This window comes from Callorhinus ursinus, unplaced genomic scaffold (assembly GCF_003265705.2).
Source record: "Callorhinus ursinus isolate GAN/ISIS: 27379988/994484 unplaced genomic scaffold, GSC_fseal_2.0 scaffold4, whole genome shotgun sequence".
NCBI classification, from domain to species: Eukaryota; Metazoa; Chordata; class Mammalia; order Carnivora; family Otariidae; genus Callorhinus; species Callorhinus ursinus.
In genome coordinates this window covers 58512966-58529183 of record NW_027397066.1, presented here as the reverse complement: position 1 = coordinate 58529183, position 16218 = coordinate 58512966, and the positions used below count along the sequence as shown (strand labels likewise).

The 16218-nt window shown below is 45.6% G+C and overlaps 1 protein-coding gene across 2 annotated transcripts in view; it reads right to left on the bottom strand.

Moving 5' to 3' along the window:
• Nucleotides 1-13102: 13102 nt before the first annotated feature.
• Nucleotides 13103-16218, bottom strand: part of AFM (afamin) — a 24170-nt gene continuing 21054 nt past the window's right edge. The window contains exons 13-15 of one of the 2 annotated variants that reach the window (XM_073891786.1): nucleotides 15608-15740; nucleotides 13938-13983; nucleotides 13103-13265 (exon numbers count right to left, since the gene is read on the bottom strand). In XM_073891786.1, coding sequence (XP_073747887.1) covers nucleotides 13948-13983; nucleotides 15608-15740 — 169 coding nt within the window. In that variant the 3' untranslated portion in view covers nucleotides 13103-13265; nucleotides 13938-13947. Of the gene's footprint in view, nucleotides 13266-13921; nucleotides 13984-15607; nucleotides 15741-16218 lie in introns of both variants that reach the window. The other variant, XM_073891785.1, reaches the window with a different exon arrangement.

The following is a 16218-nucleotide window of genomic DNA, read 5'->3' as shown; positions in this document are numbered from 1 at the left end:
TCCTCAAGCTACTCCAAAAAATAGAAGAGGAAGGAAAAGTTCCAAAATCATTTTATGAGGCCAGCACTACCCTGATACTGTTATGGAACCTGGACTGGATCGCCCGAAAGAAGAACCAAGGGGCACTCGGAGGATAGGAGGCTTATTTAATGCTAGCAGGCTCAGAAGAGAGTGGTCTCCAAAGGTCTGAGCCCCAAGCACAAACAAAGGGGACAAATTTATATTCTTCTACTTCCACATACTTGGCACTTTTGGAGTGTGAGCGAAGCAGGGCAGGGAGAAGAACCCAGACTGGTGCGTGCAGGAAGCAGAGCAAGGGGGCGCCTGGGTGGCTCAGTCCTTAAGCGTCTGCCTTCGGCTCAGGTCATGATCCAGGGTCCTGGGATCGAGCCCCGCATTGGGCTCCCTGCTCCACGGGAAGCCTGCTTCTCCCTCTTCCACTCCTCCTGCTTGTGTTCCCTCTCTGTGTGTCTCTCCGTGTCAAATAAGTAAAATCTTAAAAAAAAAAAAAAAAAAGGAAGCAGAGCAGGGAGAAGAACCCGGAAGAGCCCCGGGACAAGGACTGGGACTCTCTCTCTGGCTTGGTCGGCCATCTTAGGACAGATTTTCCTTATCATTCCTCCTTTTGATGCCCCTTTAAACACCTAGTTTAGAGGACATCATTCAAACCTAGTTTGACTCTGAGGGTTGACTGCAAGTTGTGGGACAAACATGGACTTAATCGTAAACTTAACAGCACACCAGGTAGCAGAAGACCAGGACTGACTGGGGCCAGGAAAACCATGGTGAAATGTGCTCAGGAGTAGACAGCAGAGGGCCAGTAAAAGTGGGATCTATGACCTTAGGTAGAAGCCTCTGGGGGAAAGTCCAGTCAGGAGGGGCAACAGTGTAGAGTCCAACTCCCAAGATGAGGGAAATCATGCTGATGAGAGCCAGGGACGATGGTGAGCAGGTCCATCAGTCAGTGGGGTCTCATTGAAGGTGAAGCCAGAGTGGGTTCGTGAAGTCTGGCCAGACTCTCCACTGGCACAGCTCCTCGTCCTAATGATGAGCTTTCTTCTTTCTTCCAGTCTTTGACCCAAACTGAGTCCCCTGTCTGGAAGTATACCTGAGACCCTAAGGAGATGGGGCCCTCTCAAAGGTATACTTTTGTAATTTCTTTAGGGTGGCCCCCAGGGCCTGAAGCTGCTCCTTTATCCCTTTATCTCCAACCTGATGCAAGTTTCCTGGAAGGCTTCCCAAGCACAGGGGAGGCTGTCCATATATGAATTCGAATGGGGAGAAACCTGATGTCCTGGGTGTGCAGCAAGCACACAGGAGAGCTAGGGGTAGTAGATCCAGCCATGGGAGGTTAGTCTCCTCACAAAACTTTGCTAAGATTCCCTTGAGGGTGAGATTCATTCACTCTACTTTCCCTGAACTTTGGGGCCGGTAAGCGGTGTGGAGTCTCCAGGTGATGTTGAGAGGTCAAGACCTGTACAATGTCTGCCACAAATGTGGGTCCATTGTCACTATGGATTGTTAATGGCAGGCTGAACCGGGGCATGATCTCCCGCAAGAGGACTTTAGCTACTTCCCAGCTTTGCTCCATCCTGGTTGGGAAGGCTTTGACCCACCCAGAGTATGTGAATGCTATTACTAGGAGATATTTGAACCCCCTGCTCAGCTGCACATCTGTGAAGGCTACCTCTAGATCTTCGAAGGGGGTTGCTTCCATCCTCTGGACACCTGGTGGGGGCCATGGTGCAGACCAAGCATTATTTTTAGCACATGTTATGCATCGTTCACTCGTTGCTCGGCATAGTGCTGGCAGCTGACTGATCTAGTAGTGCTTCTTGAGAAGGGCCTCTAATGCAGTTTTTCCCAGATGAGTGAGTTGATGGTATTCCTTGACTAGATGTCCTCCAGTTCCTGTTGGAACAAAGATGCGCCCGTCTGGCATCACCTACCATCCCTTTTCAGTCAGGGTAACCCACTAACCCCTGGCACATTCCTTTTCCTTTTTAGTGTAACTGGGCAGAGGGACTTCTTCCAGGGCCATGGTGAGGGAAGGGGCTCTGTCTATGTCCACACTGGCTGCAGTCTTGGCTGCCTCATCTGCCAGACGATTTCCCCGCGCTATGGGGTCGTCTCCTTTCTGGTGTCCCTTACAGTGCAGGATTGCTACTTCCTTTGGAAGCCACACGGCTTCGAGGAGTCTCAGTATCTCATTGTTCTTGATAGCTTTTCCTGCTGGGTTAGGAGGCCCCTTTCCTTGTAGATGGCTCCATGTGTATGTACAGTAGCAAAGGTGTACCGAGAATCAGTAAAGATGTTGACTCGCTTGCCTTCACCGAGGGTGAGGACTCGGACTAAGGCATATAATTCAGTCCGTAGAGCTGACCATCCAGCTAGTAATGCCTTAGCTTCTAGGACTTCAGTGGTTGTGGTTATGGCATAACCTGCTTTCCGGGCACCCTCTTGTAGGTAACTGCTGCCATCGCTGAACAGCGTGAGCTCTGGATTCTTTATGGCTTGATCCCACAGATCTGGACGGCTCACGTAGACTTCATCAGTCACCTCGGAGCAGTTATGTCTTATTCTCCCTTTTCCGTGGGGAGAAAGGTGCTGGATTTAATGTCCTTACTGTTTCGAGGGTGACCCGCGGGTTTTCGTAGAGGAGCCCTGGGTATTACGCTAGCCCAGAGTTGGAAAGGAAGCGGTGTCCCCGTGCGTTCATGAGGAACACAAATGCATGAGGGAACTTGAAGTTAAGTTCTTGCCCCAGGGTAAGTTTGTCCGCCTCCTTGATGAGTAGGACTGTGACTGCCAGTGCCCTGAAGCATGGTGGCCATCCCGCTGCCACGGGATCCAGCTTCTTTGACAGGTAAGCAACTGGCTGTTGCCAGGGCCCAACAGTCTGGGTGAGTACCCTGAGCACTATTTTTTCCTTTTCAGTCCAGGCAGGGGGTTCTCGATCTGCTACCCCTAAGAGATCATAAAGCAGTCTTGCTCTTGCCGAGAACCCAGGGATCCAGATGCTGCAGAATCCTGAAGCCCCCAGGAATTCTCGTAGGCCCCTTTTTGTCTGGGGCTGTGGCAGGGAGATGATGACCTTTTTCCTCCTCTCCGGCCCTAGTTCTTTTCCCTTGGGTGAGGAGGAAACCAAGGTATCGGAACTGTTGCTGGCAGATTTGTGCCTTCTTCCATGAGGCTTGGTATCCTGAGTCTGACAGGAGCTGTAGGAGGGCCTTGGTGCCTTTGGTGCAGTCTTCTTGTGTGTCACTGGTGAGGAGGAGGTCATCCATGTTTTGTTGTTTTTTCCTGAGCCACTTAGGTGCCCCAGGGGGTTGCTTTTTAAACACAGAGCTTCTGGGATATTCCCTCCATCCCACCCATTTTGATTCAGTGGGTTTGCATAGGCCGGATAGTATTACACCCAGTGCTCATCACAACACATGCCCTCCGTAATACCCATTACCTGGCTACCCCATCCCCCAAATAGTTGCCTTTTTAACAAGGTCCTCCCAGGTGACTCTTATAAAGGAATTTTGGAAACAATGTCTAAGCCTTCCTGTTCAGAGTGCGGCCAGTGGACCAGCAGGATCTGTATGGCCTGGGGTATCTTGTTTAACTCTCCAATGTCAGCCCTACCCCAGAGAGACAACCGGAATCTGCCTTTGAACAGTGTAGTAGCTTGGCTTTTGATCTCACCTCTTCTCTGTTTTCATTTTAGTAGGGTTCCTTCCTCGACTTCCTTGCCCCAGTCCTCTCCAGAAGAGCCAGTGTCCCCTGCGTCTCCCTACCTGAGACCTGTCCCATCTCTGGGGGATGCTCGCCCCAACCTCCCACCACCCAGAGATGACAGGGAAAGGTGCTCTGTAAAGCTTAAGAACCTAAACAGCAGGAGATCTTGCCTTGTTGGAGAAGGCCAACTTGACCCACAGGTCCTCCGACCTCCGCAAATTCCAGACCCTCAGGCCTGTCTCATGATCTCAATTTTGGTTGCTCTGCTTTGTCTCCATCAAGTGTTCTGAAGCATTTCACACATGACTGGGCTCAGGCAATTTGGCCAGACCTGTTCAGAGACCCCATCTCCTCTTGCCTTGGGTTCAGTCAGAGGCTAGTGTGTCCAGTGGGCTCAAAGGTTATCTGAGCCCTAAGCTTGGAGAGTATGTCTCAGCCCAGGAGAGGGATGGGGTATTCAGACAGATAAAGGAATTCGTGTCAGACCTTGTGGCCCCCGAGTTTACACTGGCGAGCTTGGCAAAAGGGCTGTTGTATCGCTCGCGTCCCAGTGGCCCCAAGGATGGTCGCAGTCCTTTTGCTGAAAGGGGCCACCGGGGAGGTGACAACAGAGCGCTCAACCATAAAAGTCACTGGTTGGCCCCCACCTTCATTCTGAACATGGGCTCATGGGGGCCAAGGAGGAAAGAGCCCGGTCCCCCTCAGTCTGAGTCCATTCCCGCAAGGCCTGTGAGGTCCTCCTCTTGGGGTTCTTCCTTGTATTGGCTGGACATTCGTTTTTCCAATGTCCTTTCTTTTTACAGTAGGCACATTGATCCCTTGCCAAGGGGGCTCTGGGCTTCCCCCCTTTTGGTGGTTGGGGTTTCCCCGTGTTTGTGTTGTCCTTTTCTTTCAGGGCGGCGGCAAGGAGGCTGACTTGCTTTTTCATCTTTTTGTCAGCTTCCTACTCGGCTGAGACCTCCCTGTTCATGTAGACCTTATTGGCCATCTCTCTTAGTTGGGTGATGTTCATCTTGGCAAAACCCTCTAGTTTCTGAAGTATTTTTCTGATGTCTGGAGCAGCCTGAGCCACAAAGGAGGTGTTTACCATCTGTTGACTTTCCTGTGCCTCGGAGTCAAATGGAGTGTATATCCTGTCTACCATGGCCTGTGGTTTCTCAGAGTAGGATGGGGTGTTATGTTTCCAGTTGAGGAGTTAGGTGGTGGAGACGGGTTGATAATATATAGTGGAACGGCCGGGTTGGACCGACCCGTCTTCATTGCGCCCCTCGGGTTCCCGCGTCTCTCCTACCAGCATTTGGAGGGCACTTGCACCCAGCCTGGGGTGCAGCCTGGCGCTGGTTCTGGAGAAAGTGGATCCTTTGGGCCTGGGAGCGCCAGTGAAACCTATGGCGGCACAGTGTCTGGAGCTAAAGGGCCAGGTATAGACGGTCTTGGGGGTATGTATGGTGGGGGCAGGTTCGGTTTGTTCTCAGGATCTCCAGCTAGGATTTGTGGAGACTGGGGCTTTTGTTGATTTTCTTTAGGTCGCTTGGATGAGGCGATTAAGACCCTGGCCTGTCCCTGCCTATTGCAAGTGAATCGCACCCTGGGGGAAGGGTCTGAGCAGTTCCTAGCCAGGAATCAATGTATGGAAACTGGTCAGGGTGTCCTGGTTCTCCTGTTAATGACTCACCATACTTGATCCATCCAATGTCCCTTCTGAAGGCCACCCGACATCAAAGGTGGGCCATTCTAATTCACATAGGGTTCTCAACTTGCTGGGGTTCATCCTGACTCGATAGTCTCCCAAAAACCCCGTCTTGAAATTTTTGATCATGGTCTCTAGAACTGTAGGTTTTACTCTGCCCTGACCCCATGGTGATGTCCCTGTATGCTGTGGTTGCAAAGACAGACAAAGGGGGGGGAGTGCCTCCTGAGATGAGGGGACCAATCAAATGCCTGTCTGGCCGTGTCCTGAAGGAGCTTAGGTGAGGCTTAGCCGTAGTGGTCTCAGCGTTGTGACTTACAATCGGAAACTATTCTGATGTTGCCATATACCGTATGCCGTTCACCACGGAATCACAGACGGGCCCACTCAGACTCCATAGGCTTCTGGGGACCTTAAGGGTGCCTGCCCGTGGAGTCACAGAATCAGTCAGCTTGAGCAAGCCAGGTCGGGCTGCACATCCATGCACACATTCACACCGCAGAAGTTATTACATTCCCTCCCTGGGAATCCCTACCTGTGAGACCTCTAAGAGGTCTCTGGGAGGTGATCAGGCTCCCCTTCCACCCCAGTGGGGGTGGGCCTGTCTGGGTCCTGGGGCCCCAGGCCTTACTGGAACCCGACATCGGGACCAGGTCCTCACCTGCCAAGTTTCCTTGAGTCTGGTGGGAACAGCGGAGCAGGGCCAGCCCTAGGCGACCGGGGTGGGAGACTGCTGAAAATTAGGCAGGACGTGCCTTCTCCGTTATGATCCCACCTTCCATCACCGCCTCGCCCTTGCCCCCAAACTGGTTGCAACAATGGGCCAGCGTGGTTGGGTTTCCCAGTCAGGGAACCAAATGTTATGGGACCTGGACTGGATCGCCCGACAGAAGAAACAAGTGGCACTCAGAGATCTCGGAGGATAGGAGGTTTATTTAATGCCAGTGGGCTCAGAGGAGAGTGGTCTCCAAAGGTCTGAGCCCCGAGCATATACAAAGGGGGCAATTTATACACTTCTACTTCTGCACCCTGGCACTTTTGGCGCATTGGCGTGTTCACGAAGTGGGGCAGGGAGAAGAACCCAGATTGGTGCACGCGGGAAGCAGAGCAGAGAGAAGAACCCGGAAGAGCCCCAGGGCAAGGACTGGGACTCTCTCTTGCTGGTTCGGTTGGCCATCTTAGGACACAGATTTTCCTTATCAACACCAAAACCAGAGAAAGACACCACAAAAAAAGAGAACTAGAGGCCAATATCTCTGATGAACATAGATACCAAAATCATCAACAAAATACTAGCAAACTGAATCAAACAATACATTTAAAGAATCATACACCACAATCAAGTAGGATTTATTCCCAGGACACCAGAGTGGTTCAATATTTGCAAATCAATCAACATGATACGTCACATTAACAAGAGAAAGGATAAAAACCATATGATCATTTCAATAGATGCAGAAAAAGCATTTGACAAAGTACAGTATCCATTCATGATAAAATCCCTCAACAGAGTAGGTTTATAGGGAACATACCTCATTATAATAAAGGCCTTATATGAAAAACCCACAGTGAACACAATATTCAATGGGGAAAAACTGAGAGCTTTTCCCCTCAGGTCAGGAACAAGACAAGTATGTCCACTCTCACCACTTTTATTCAACACAGTACTGGAAGTCCTAGCCACAGCCATCAGAAAACAAAAAGAAATAAAATCATCCAAATTGGTAAGGAAGAAGTTAAATTTTCACTATTTGCAGATGACATGCTACTATATATAGAAAATCCTAAAGACTATACCAAAAAAACTATAGAACTGACAAATGAATTCCGTAAAGTCACAGGATACAAAATCAATGTATAGAATTCTACTGCATTTCTATACATTAATAATGAAACAGAAGAGAGATAAATTGAGAAAATAATCTTATTTACAACTGCACCAAAAATAATAAAATACCTAGAGTAAACTTAACCAAAGAGGTAAAAGACCTGTACTCTGAAAACTATAAAACATTGATGAAACAAACTGAAGATGACACAAAGAAATGGAAAGACGTTCCATGCTCATGGATTAGAAGAGCAAATATTGTTAAAATGTCTTTAGTACCCAAAGTAATCTATACATTGAATGCAATCATTATTAAACAGCCTTTTTCACAGAACTAGAACAAACAATCCTAAAACTCATATGAAACCATAAAAGAACCTGAATAGTCAAACCAATCTTGAAAAAGAAAAAACAAAACTGGAGGTATCACAAGTCCTGATTTCAAGCTATACTACAAAGCTGTAGTAATCAAGACAGTATGGAACTGGCACAAAAATAGACACACAGATCAATGAAACATAATAGAAAACACAGAAATAAGCCCACAATTATGTGGCCAATTAATCTTCTACAAAGGAGGAAAGCGTATGCAGTGGGAAAAGGAGTCTCTTCAACAAATGGTGTTGGGAAAACTGGACAGCTACGTGCAAAAGAATGAAACTAGACCACTCTCTTACACTATACACAAAAATAAACTCAAAATGGATTAAAGACCTAAATGTGAGATCTGAAACCATAAAAATCCTAGAAAAGAGCACAGGCAGTAAGTTCTCTGACATTGGCCATAGCAACATTTTTCTAGATATGTCTCCTGAGGCAAGGGAAATAAAAGCAAAAATAAACTATTGGAACTATGTCAAAATAAAAAGCTTCTGCACAGTGAGGAAACAATCAGCAAAACTAAAAGGAAACACACTGAATGGGAGAAGACATTTGCAAATGACATATCTGATGAAGGGTTAGTATCCAAAATATGTAAAGAATGATACAACTCAACAACCCAAAAAACAAATAGTCCAATTAAAAAATGGGGAGAAGACATAAACAGACATTTCTCTAAAGAAGACATCTGGCCAACAGACACATGTAATGATGCTCAATATCACTTATCATCAGGGAAATGATAATCAAAACTACAATGAGATCTCATCTCACACACGTCAGAATGGCTAAAATCAAAAACACAAGAAACAAGATTGGCGAGAATGTGGAGAAAAACTCATGCCCTGTTGGGAATGCAAACTGGTACAACCACTGTGGACAATGGTATGGAGCTTCCTCAAAAAATTAAAAATAGAACTACACTGTGATCCAGTAATCACACAACTGGGTGTTTCTCCAAAAAATACAGAAACACTAATTCAGAGGGATAAATGCCTCCCTCTGTTTATTGCAGCATCATTTACAATAGCCAAATTATGCCTGAGTGTCCATCAACTGATGAATGGATAGAGAAAAATGGTGTATATATACAATAGGATATTATTCAACCATAAAAAAGAATGAAATTTTGCTATATGGATGGAGCTAGAGAGTATAACGCTAAGCAAAGTAAGTCAGTCAGAGAAATACAAATACTGTATGATTTCATTCATGTGGAATTTAAGAAACAAAACAAACAAAGGAAAAAAAAGAGAGACAAACCAAGAAACAGGTTCTAGAGAACAAACTGATAGTTACCAGAGCGGAGGTGGGTGGGAGATGGGTGAAATAAGTGAAGGGGATTAAGAGTACACTTGCCACGACGAGCACTGGGTGATGTATAGAATTGTTGAATCACTGTATTGTGTACCTGAAACTAATATAATACTGTATGTTACCTATACTGGAATTAAAATAAAAAACTTAATTAAAAAATGCTCAATAACAACTACAGACTCGGGATCATATAATTTGCTCATGGACTCACACAACTACAGACTCAGGATCATATAATTTGTTCATGGACTCACAGGTAGAAATTCAGGTTTGTCTAACTTTGGAGCCCACACCACCCAAGAGCTAGTACTGAAAACTGAGGTGTCGACATTCTTGAGCTATTGTCACCTTTACCTAACACCCAGTTTGGGGGTCTAGGGGAGGAAAGAGGTACTTACTGATTAAATCAAAAGTCTAAGAAAATTGTGAAGTCCAAAAGTTTTGGGAATAGGAGATGACTGGTTACTACTTTAACAATTCACATCCTGAGTTTCCTTATTTCTATATGGAGGATTTGGACCAGATAATATTTAAGGCTGGCAGTCCATCGCTTGATTGTGCTACGCATATATTCTTATTTCTGGTTTCCTAGGAAAAAATATATATATTTATTTATATTTATATTACTAGTGAGAAAGATATATCTTCCTGAAAAATAATGACAATTCTGTTCTTATTTAGGTTTGGGACACATTGGTTAATGATAAAGAATATGGATGAGGGGGCACCTGGGTGGCTCAGTTGGTTAAGCGACTGCCTTCGGCTCAGGTCATGATCCTGGAGTCCCGGGATCGAGCCCCGCATCGGGCTCCCTGCTCGGCAGGGAATCTGCTTCTGCCTCTGACCCTCCCCCCACCTCGTGTGCTTTCTCTCTCTCTCACTCTCTCTCTCTCAAATAAATAAATAAAATCTTTAAAAATAAAAGAATATGGATGAGGTGTGATGGAAAACTAGGGTCAACAAAGGAAAAATTATCTTTGGCAGCTTTTCATCATCATTTTCAGGATCCTCCAAACAGTGCTAATGCTCAGCATCTCTTCTCTTATGCATTCTTAGAGCTGTGTCCCTGAGATTTTACTCTGAGCCTCCCGGAACAATTAGAACTCGACCTATTATTTTAGGGATGGCCAATCCTCTGGATGAGAGCTGCCAGACTGTCACCCACTGCAGACATGACTAAGTGATCACGGCCCTCTTTCTCTCTGAACCTTGACTCAGCCTTAGAATCATTCACCACTCAATGCCACAAGAGAGCCACTATTAATTGATTGGAGCTGACACTTAAAACAAAACAAAACAAAACAAAACCAGCCATTGCATGTGTGCTAAACTAATTCCTTTTTTTATAAAAAAAAAAAAAAAGGACAAAGTTTACATCCTATTTGAACTCTCATCCCAGAGTAAGAGATTCTTGAAAAGGTAAAAGGTTGTTAAGTCCTTTATCAGTGACTAAAGGTGGAATCTCAGACCAGAGGAAAAACAAGTAGTGAGGATTATTTAAACAAAGGCAAGGGGATGGGTTTTCTGATAAGACTCAAAAGACTGCACGGAATTTGTTCACTGTGAGAGTGAGTGAGAGGTCAGTTTACACTGACCATTTTTTAAGATAAAAAATGGAAGATGTACAAGACACAGTGATGATTTTTAATAAATATTATTTCACCACAAACCTAATTCTTATCTGAGTCATAGAAACAGAGTTTGCAGGAACCTTAGAAAGACCAGGACTGGATCCCTAGATCCCACAGAAAACCCAGGTGGGGATTGCTTGTGCATGTGCAGTCGTGGCGCACATTATTGTACCATGAGGCCTACCCCACTTAGAATCATCACCGGTACTAGAAAATTCCTCATCCACTAAATTCTGGTACGTTCTAGTCATTGGTTTGAGTCCTGTCTGAGCAATACAGAGTATGTGTGATGTGCCCTCATTCCAAATCCTCTTTTCTCTAGGCAAAATAAATCTTTTTAATAAACCATTCCTCCTCCTCCTTTCCTCCCATCACACTGGTTACCTGTTGTTTATTAATATGGCACATCAGTAGAGAGTTGTAGGGCAATTTCCTCTGTGATTATAGAGTCTTGTGATTCGAGGCTATTCATCAATATCTAGCATTTACCTGAGTGAGTGTGTACATTGAGGCCGTGGAAAGCGAGGGATGAAGTCACTGGCAGTTCATAAAAGGCACTTGAAGAAAGGGTGTTGGATGCCTGGGTGGCTCACTCAGGTAAGCATCTGCCTACAGCTCAGGCCATGATCTCAGGGTCCTGGGATTGAACCCCACATTCAACAGGGAGTCTGCTTCTCCCTCACCCTCTGTGCTCTCTCTCTCTCTCGCTTGCTCTCTCTTGCTCTTTTCAAATAAATAAATAAAATCTTAAAAAAAATAAAAAGGTGTTCATTGTCTCCCTGTACAATATGGGACTGCTTTAATTTTAACCCAGCAGGTTCCTGGATCTCTGGTTTCATATCTGCTGTGCCTAGCACAGTATTGGACACATAGCAGAATCCACTATTAGATACCAAACTGAATTAGCTAACTGGGTTCTGATTCACTTCTGTTTGCTAAACTTATTACCCATTACATAAGTGAAACTTTCTTCCTGTTCTCCTCATTAGTAAATGGAAGTGTTTGGAAAATGGCAAAAGGACAAAATAACTTCATGAAATCAACATCTATTATCTGCTGGCCATGGTATTGGGTACTTTATATAGTACCCAAATTTAACACATTTCTCTGAAGCCTTTGTGATGTGGAGATTATTCTCTCATGTTATACAAAGAAATGGAGGTCTTAGATTGTAGGGAACTTGTCTGAGGCCGTACAGCAAGTTAATGGCAGCAAGAATTTGATGCACCGCTCCCCCCGCCACGATTCCCCCTACATCTTCAGCTTAGATTGAGTGCCTGTTCAATGTGCTCCCATAGCAGCGGAACTTTTTCTACCCCTATGACATCATACGTGATTGCTTGTTTACTCTCCTCCTCCCCTGCCATGGGGAACCATCTCCAATCAGCTCTTGTTTGTATGCACAATGTCTGACACACAGTAGGAGCCTAATAATAAATATTTGTTGATGAAATAAATAAAAATCCCAAAGACTACACTGTAAATGCTATGCCAACAGAACTCTGTGACTATTCTCATGTATCATCTCCTAAATGGTCATCGTCTTCCATTTCAGACATTGAAACACTAAGAACTTTAAAAAGTTTAGAAAACAGGATAATCAGGCCATGAGCCCATGACCAACCTTCATTTCCTGGCTTCCCAGGTCCCCCCACCCCCAACTCCCTCTCCTTAGCCATCACCGACAAGCACGTACATCACCAACATTAACAGCAATTACAGCTTGGAACAGTAAGAGAAAGGAGCCATTGTCTCTGATGCCTTGGGTGCTCCTCCCTCTCCATGAATGACAGATTTTATAAGTCATCCAACATGGCCACACCTAGGAGGTAGGGTGTACAGACGTCAAGAATACTGTTCTGGGATTAGAGGACTCAAATGCAAACCTTGGTTCTGCCAATTACCAGTTGTATGGCATTGAACTGATGACTTTATCTCCCCAAGACTCAAGTTCCCTGTTTGCAAAATGGGAATTAAAATGATATCTACTTCAAGGGTGCGCAGGTGGCGCAGTCAGCTAAGCATCCAACTCTTGGTTTTGACTCAGGCCGTGATCTCAGGGTCAGGGGGTCAAGCCCCACGTTGGGCTCTGTGCTCAGGGAGGAGTCTGCTTGAGGATTCTCTTTCTCCCTCTCCCTCTGCCCCTCCCACTTGTGCTCATTCTCTCTCTCTTTCAAAGAAATAAATAAATCTTTTTAAGATAAGATATCTACTTTTAGAGCTGTTAGTCTTCCATGAGATAATGCACGAAAAGTCCTTCAAACGATGTTTCGTACATTGAAAACATTGAGTGGCAGCAGGTAATGCTAGGAGCTGCGGTAGGAGGAGGGCTGCCTGGCCTCAGCTCCCCATGTCCTTTCCAGTAGCAGCAAGAACAAGCATCTGTGAGGATTCTGCCCACACCATTGCTGCTTCAGAGCCCTGCCCGCCCTGTAGCGGTGTACATTTGCCAAGGAGCTGATGATGCTGATGGATGAATGTGTCCTGACTGATCGATTTTGTTATCAAGTTGACACATGACATCAGTCCTCGAGAAATAACTTTATGATCTTGTTTATTGCTTGCTACAATAACACAGTTTCAGGTAAAGGTTACAGAAGAATCTTTTCACTGTGTTCTTCTCAGAAAATAAAATCCACCGCAGGCCAGATAGGAAGCAGGTAAGCCGGTGTTCCTCTCTTTTCCCCACAACCTAGGAAGAAAAAAATAGTATCTTATGCCACACAAGATTGTGAAATCGTATAACTTGGGTGATGGGAAGTCATGTATATAGAAAACTGTGAGTGGTAAGTATGTGGTATTTCTTATAGATCCAAACCTACTCCCTGTGGCAGTCCAGGCCTCTCTTCCCAGACGCTGAACATCATTTTGTTCCTAAAGTTTGTGTGTCTTACCCAAACTGCAGAGGAGAGAGCATCCTTCATGTAGCTTTGTGAAATCACAAACATACAGCTTTTCACTTATGAACACGCTGCTGTGGCAACACTCTTAGGACAGGTTTACTGAGGCCTGTCTGCCCATCTCCCCATCAATATTCACAGATTTCCACTGCCTCTCCATTCTCGTCCAGACAGCTGAGGGCGGTAGCAGAGAGGCAGAGGGTTGGGTACCTTTCAGCTCCCCGGAAAGCTGCTTGAACAGTGAGAGAAGTGCTACCACAAACGCGCCACACAGAGTGGTAGAGACCCAGAGAGACATGAGAGGACCAAGATGGACCTGTGGGGTGCGAGGCACGTGAAATGAACCAGAAACAGACACTGAAGCAGCAGAAGGGAAAAGGCCGGGTGGCCACACAAGCTATATTTGTGTGACATACATTTGGCATTTGGCTCAGATAGCAGGGATTACCTTTGGTGGGTCTTACTTTATATTTCTCAAGCTGCCTGGCTTTTGGCTGTCACTTTGGGGCCCTGAGAGGGAAAAAAAAGAAAGAAAAACACATAGAAAAATTTAAGACATGATTATTTAAATTTCGAGATGCATGTTGCCTTGAATTTTGGAAAGAAAAATTACAGCAGTCCCATCTTGTACAGGAAGACCATGAACATCCTTTCTTCAAGTGCCTTTTATGAACTGCCAGTGACTTCATCCTTCCCTTTCCATGGCCTCGATGTACACACTCACTCAGGGAAATGCTAGATATGGTATGGGTTAATAACCTCAAATTACTTTATTTTTTAAAATATTGTATTTATTGGGCGCTTGGGTGGCTCAGTCGTTAAGCGTCTGCCTTCGGCTCAGGTCATGATCCCAGGGTCCTGGGATTGAGTCCCACATCGGGCTCCCTGCTCAGCGGAGAGCTGGCTTCTCCCTCTGCCACTCCCCCTGCTTGTGTTCCTGCTCTTGCTGTCTCTCTCTGTCAAATAAATAAATAAAATCTTAAAAATAAATAAATAAATAAATAAATAAAATATTGTATTTATTTATTTGACAAAGAGAGACACAGCAAGAGAGGGAATACAAGTAGGGGGAGTGGGAGAGGGAGGAGCAAGCTCCTCCCTGGATCCCAGGACCCTGGAGCATGACCTGAGCCGAAGGCAGACGCTTAACAATTGAGCCACCCAGGCGCCCCTCGAATTACTTTAAATATATGTTGTAAAAGCTAATAATTTGAAACACACACACACACACACACACACACACACACACACACACACACACAAAATTCCCACAGACTAAGCACTCCCTTGGAAAAAGTGGAGGGCTGTCAGCCAGAATGAAGGCTGTGTGTGAGTGTGCATGTCTGTGACCAGGCAGGAAGGATAGGAGAGGCACAAGTTTGTGTGTGTGCGTGAAGTGTGAGTCTGGGGTGAAGTGAGAGTTGCTGGGAAAGAAATGGTGAGAAAGGAAGCTGGAAATCAGTGAAGAGCACTTCCAAGCAGCCATCCATTGAGGCTGGCCTTCACACATACCTGAGAACCCTGGACCACCACAAGCTGGCGAGAGAACCCAGTCACTGGAGTGAGAACACTCAGGGAGCACGTGTCCTCTCTTCCCCCTCACTACACACACCCCCCCCCACCCGCCAACTCCTCACTTTACACATGCATGCTGCTACAAGGCCATGAAGGTGAGACAGCCACCCCCTGAGAGACTTCACAGACTAATACCCTTCCTGCTCCCCTCCCTTTGGAGCTGATTATGATTTCCTTTGCAAATCAGTTTGGCTATTTGTTTTGTTAAACTAACGAGGGATTAAAACAGGAGAGTATGGACCAAAGGTATAATTCAAGGATAAGTATCGCCATCCTCATTTACAGATGGTGTAGTACGGTTCAGTTTAAGTTATATGACCAAGATGACTGGCATTAGAACCTGGGTTCTCCTGACATCTTTTTCTTACACTGTGTTGTTACCAAGGAGACAGTGCCTGGGTCCTTCCACAGAGGAATATGCTGGTGACATCCAGCTCACGGGGCTCTCAGAGGCCTCAGAGACATTCTGGGGAGGAAGCAGGGTCCTATTGGGAGTTCTGTTGTATTTTGTGTGACCAGGAATACCCGCTGAATTTCAGCGGAAAAGAAATAGAACTACCTCTTCGTTAAAGCAGGCTTCAGGCCCTTCAGCTTTGCAACACTTCACCACCACGTCCGTGAAGGCTGTAAGCAATGACCTCAGCGCCTCATCTGTAAGTTCAGGCCTTCGCTTCACCAGATTGACAAGAAACCTGTGACCCAGAGATGCCAAATAGAATTAATTAAAACTTCTTCCTTAAGCTCCTCTTCTCCAAAACGCTTGTCACAATATCACATATCTTGGGGGGCACTTGGTTGGGGAAAGTATAAGAAGTTAAAATATTCCACTTTGAAGGGGTCTCCCGAAGCTTTCCTCTTCAACTTGTGGGATGGATTTCAAGGCAACATTCTTCAGAGAGTTATGTAATTATAAACAAAAATGATATAAAAAAATGTGAACATATATTAGGTCTTCCTCGTGCACAGTACCGTAGATTATTACAGATTACTTTTGGTCTTTCTAGAAAATTCATTTTATTTTTTTTATTATGTTATGTTAATCACCATACATTACATCATTAGTTCTTGATGTCGTGTTCCATGATTCATTGTTTGTTCATAACACCCAGTGCTCCACGCAGTACGTGCCCTCTTTAATACCCATCACCAGGCTAACCCATCCCCCCCACC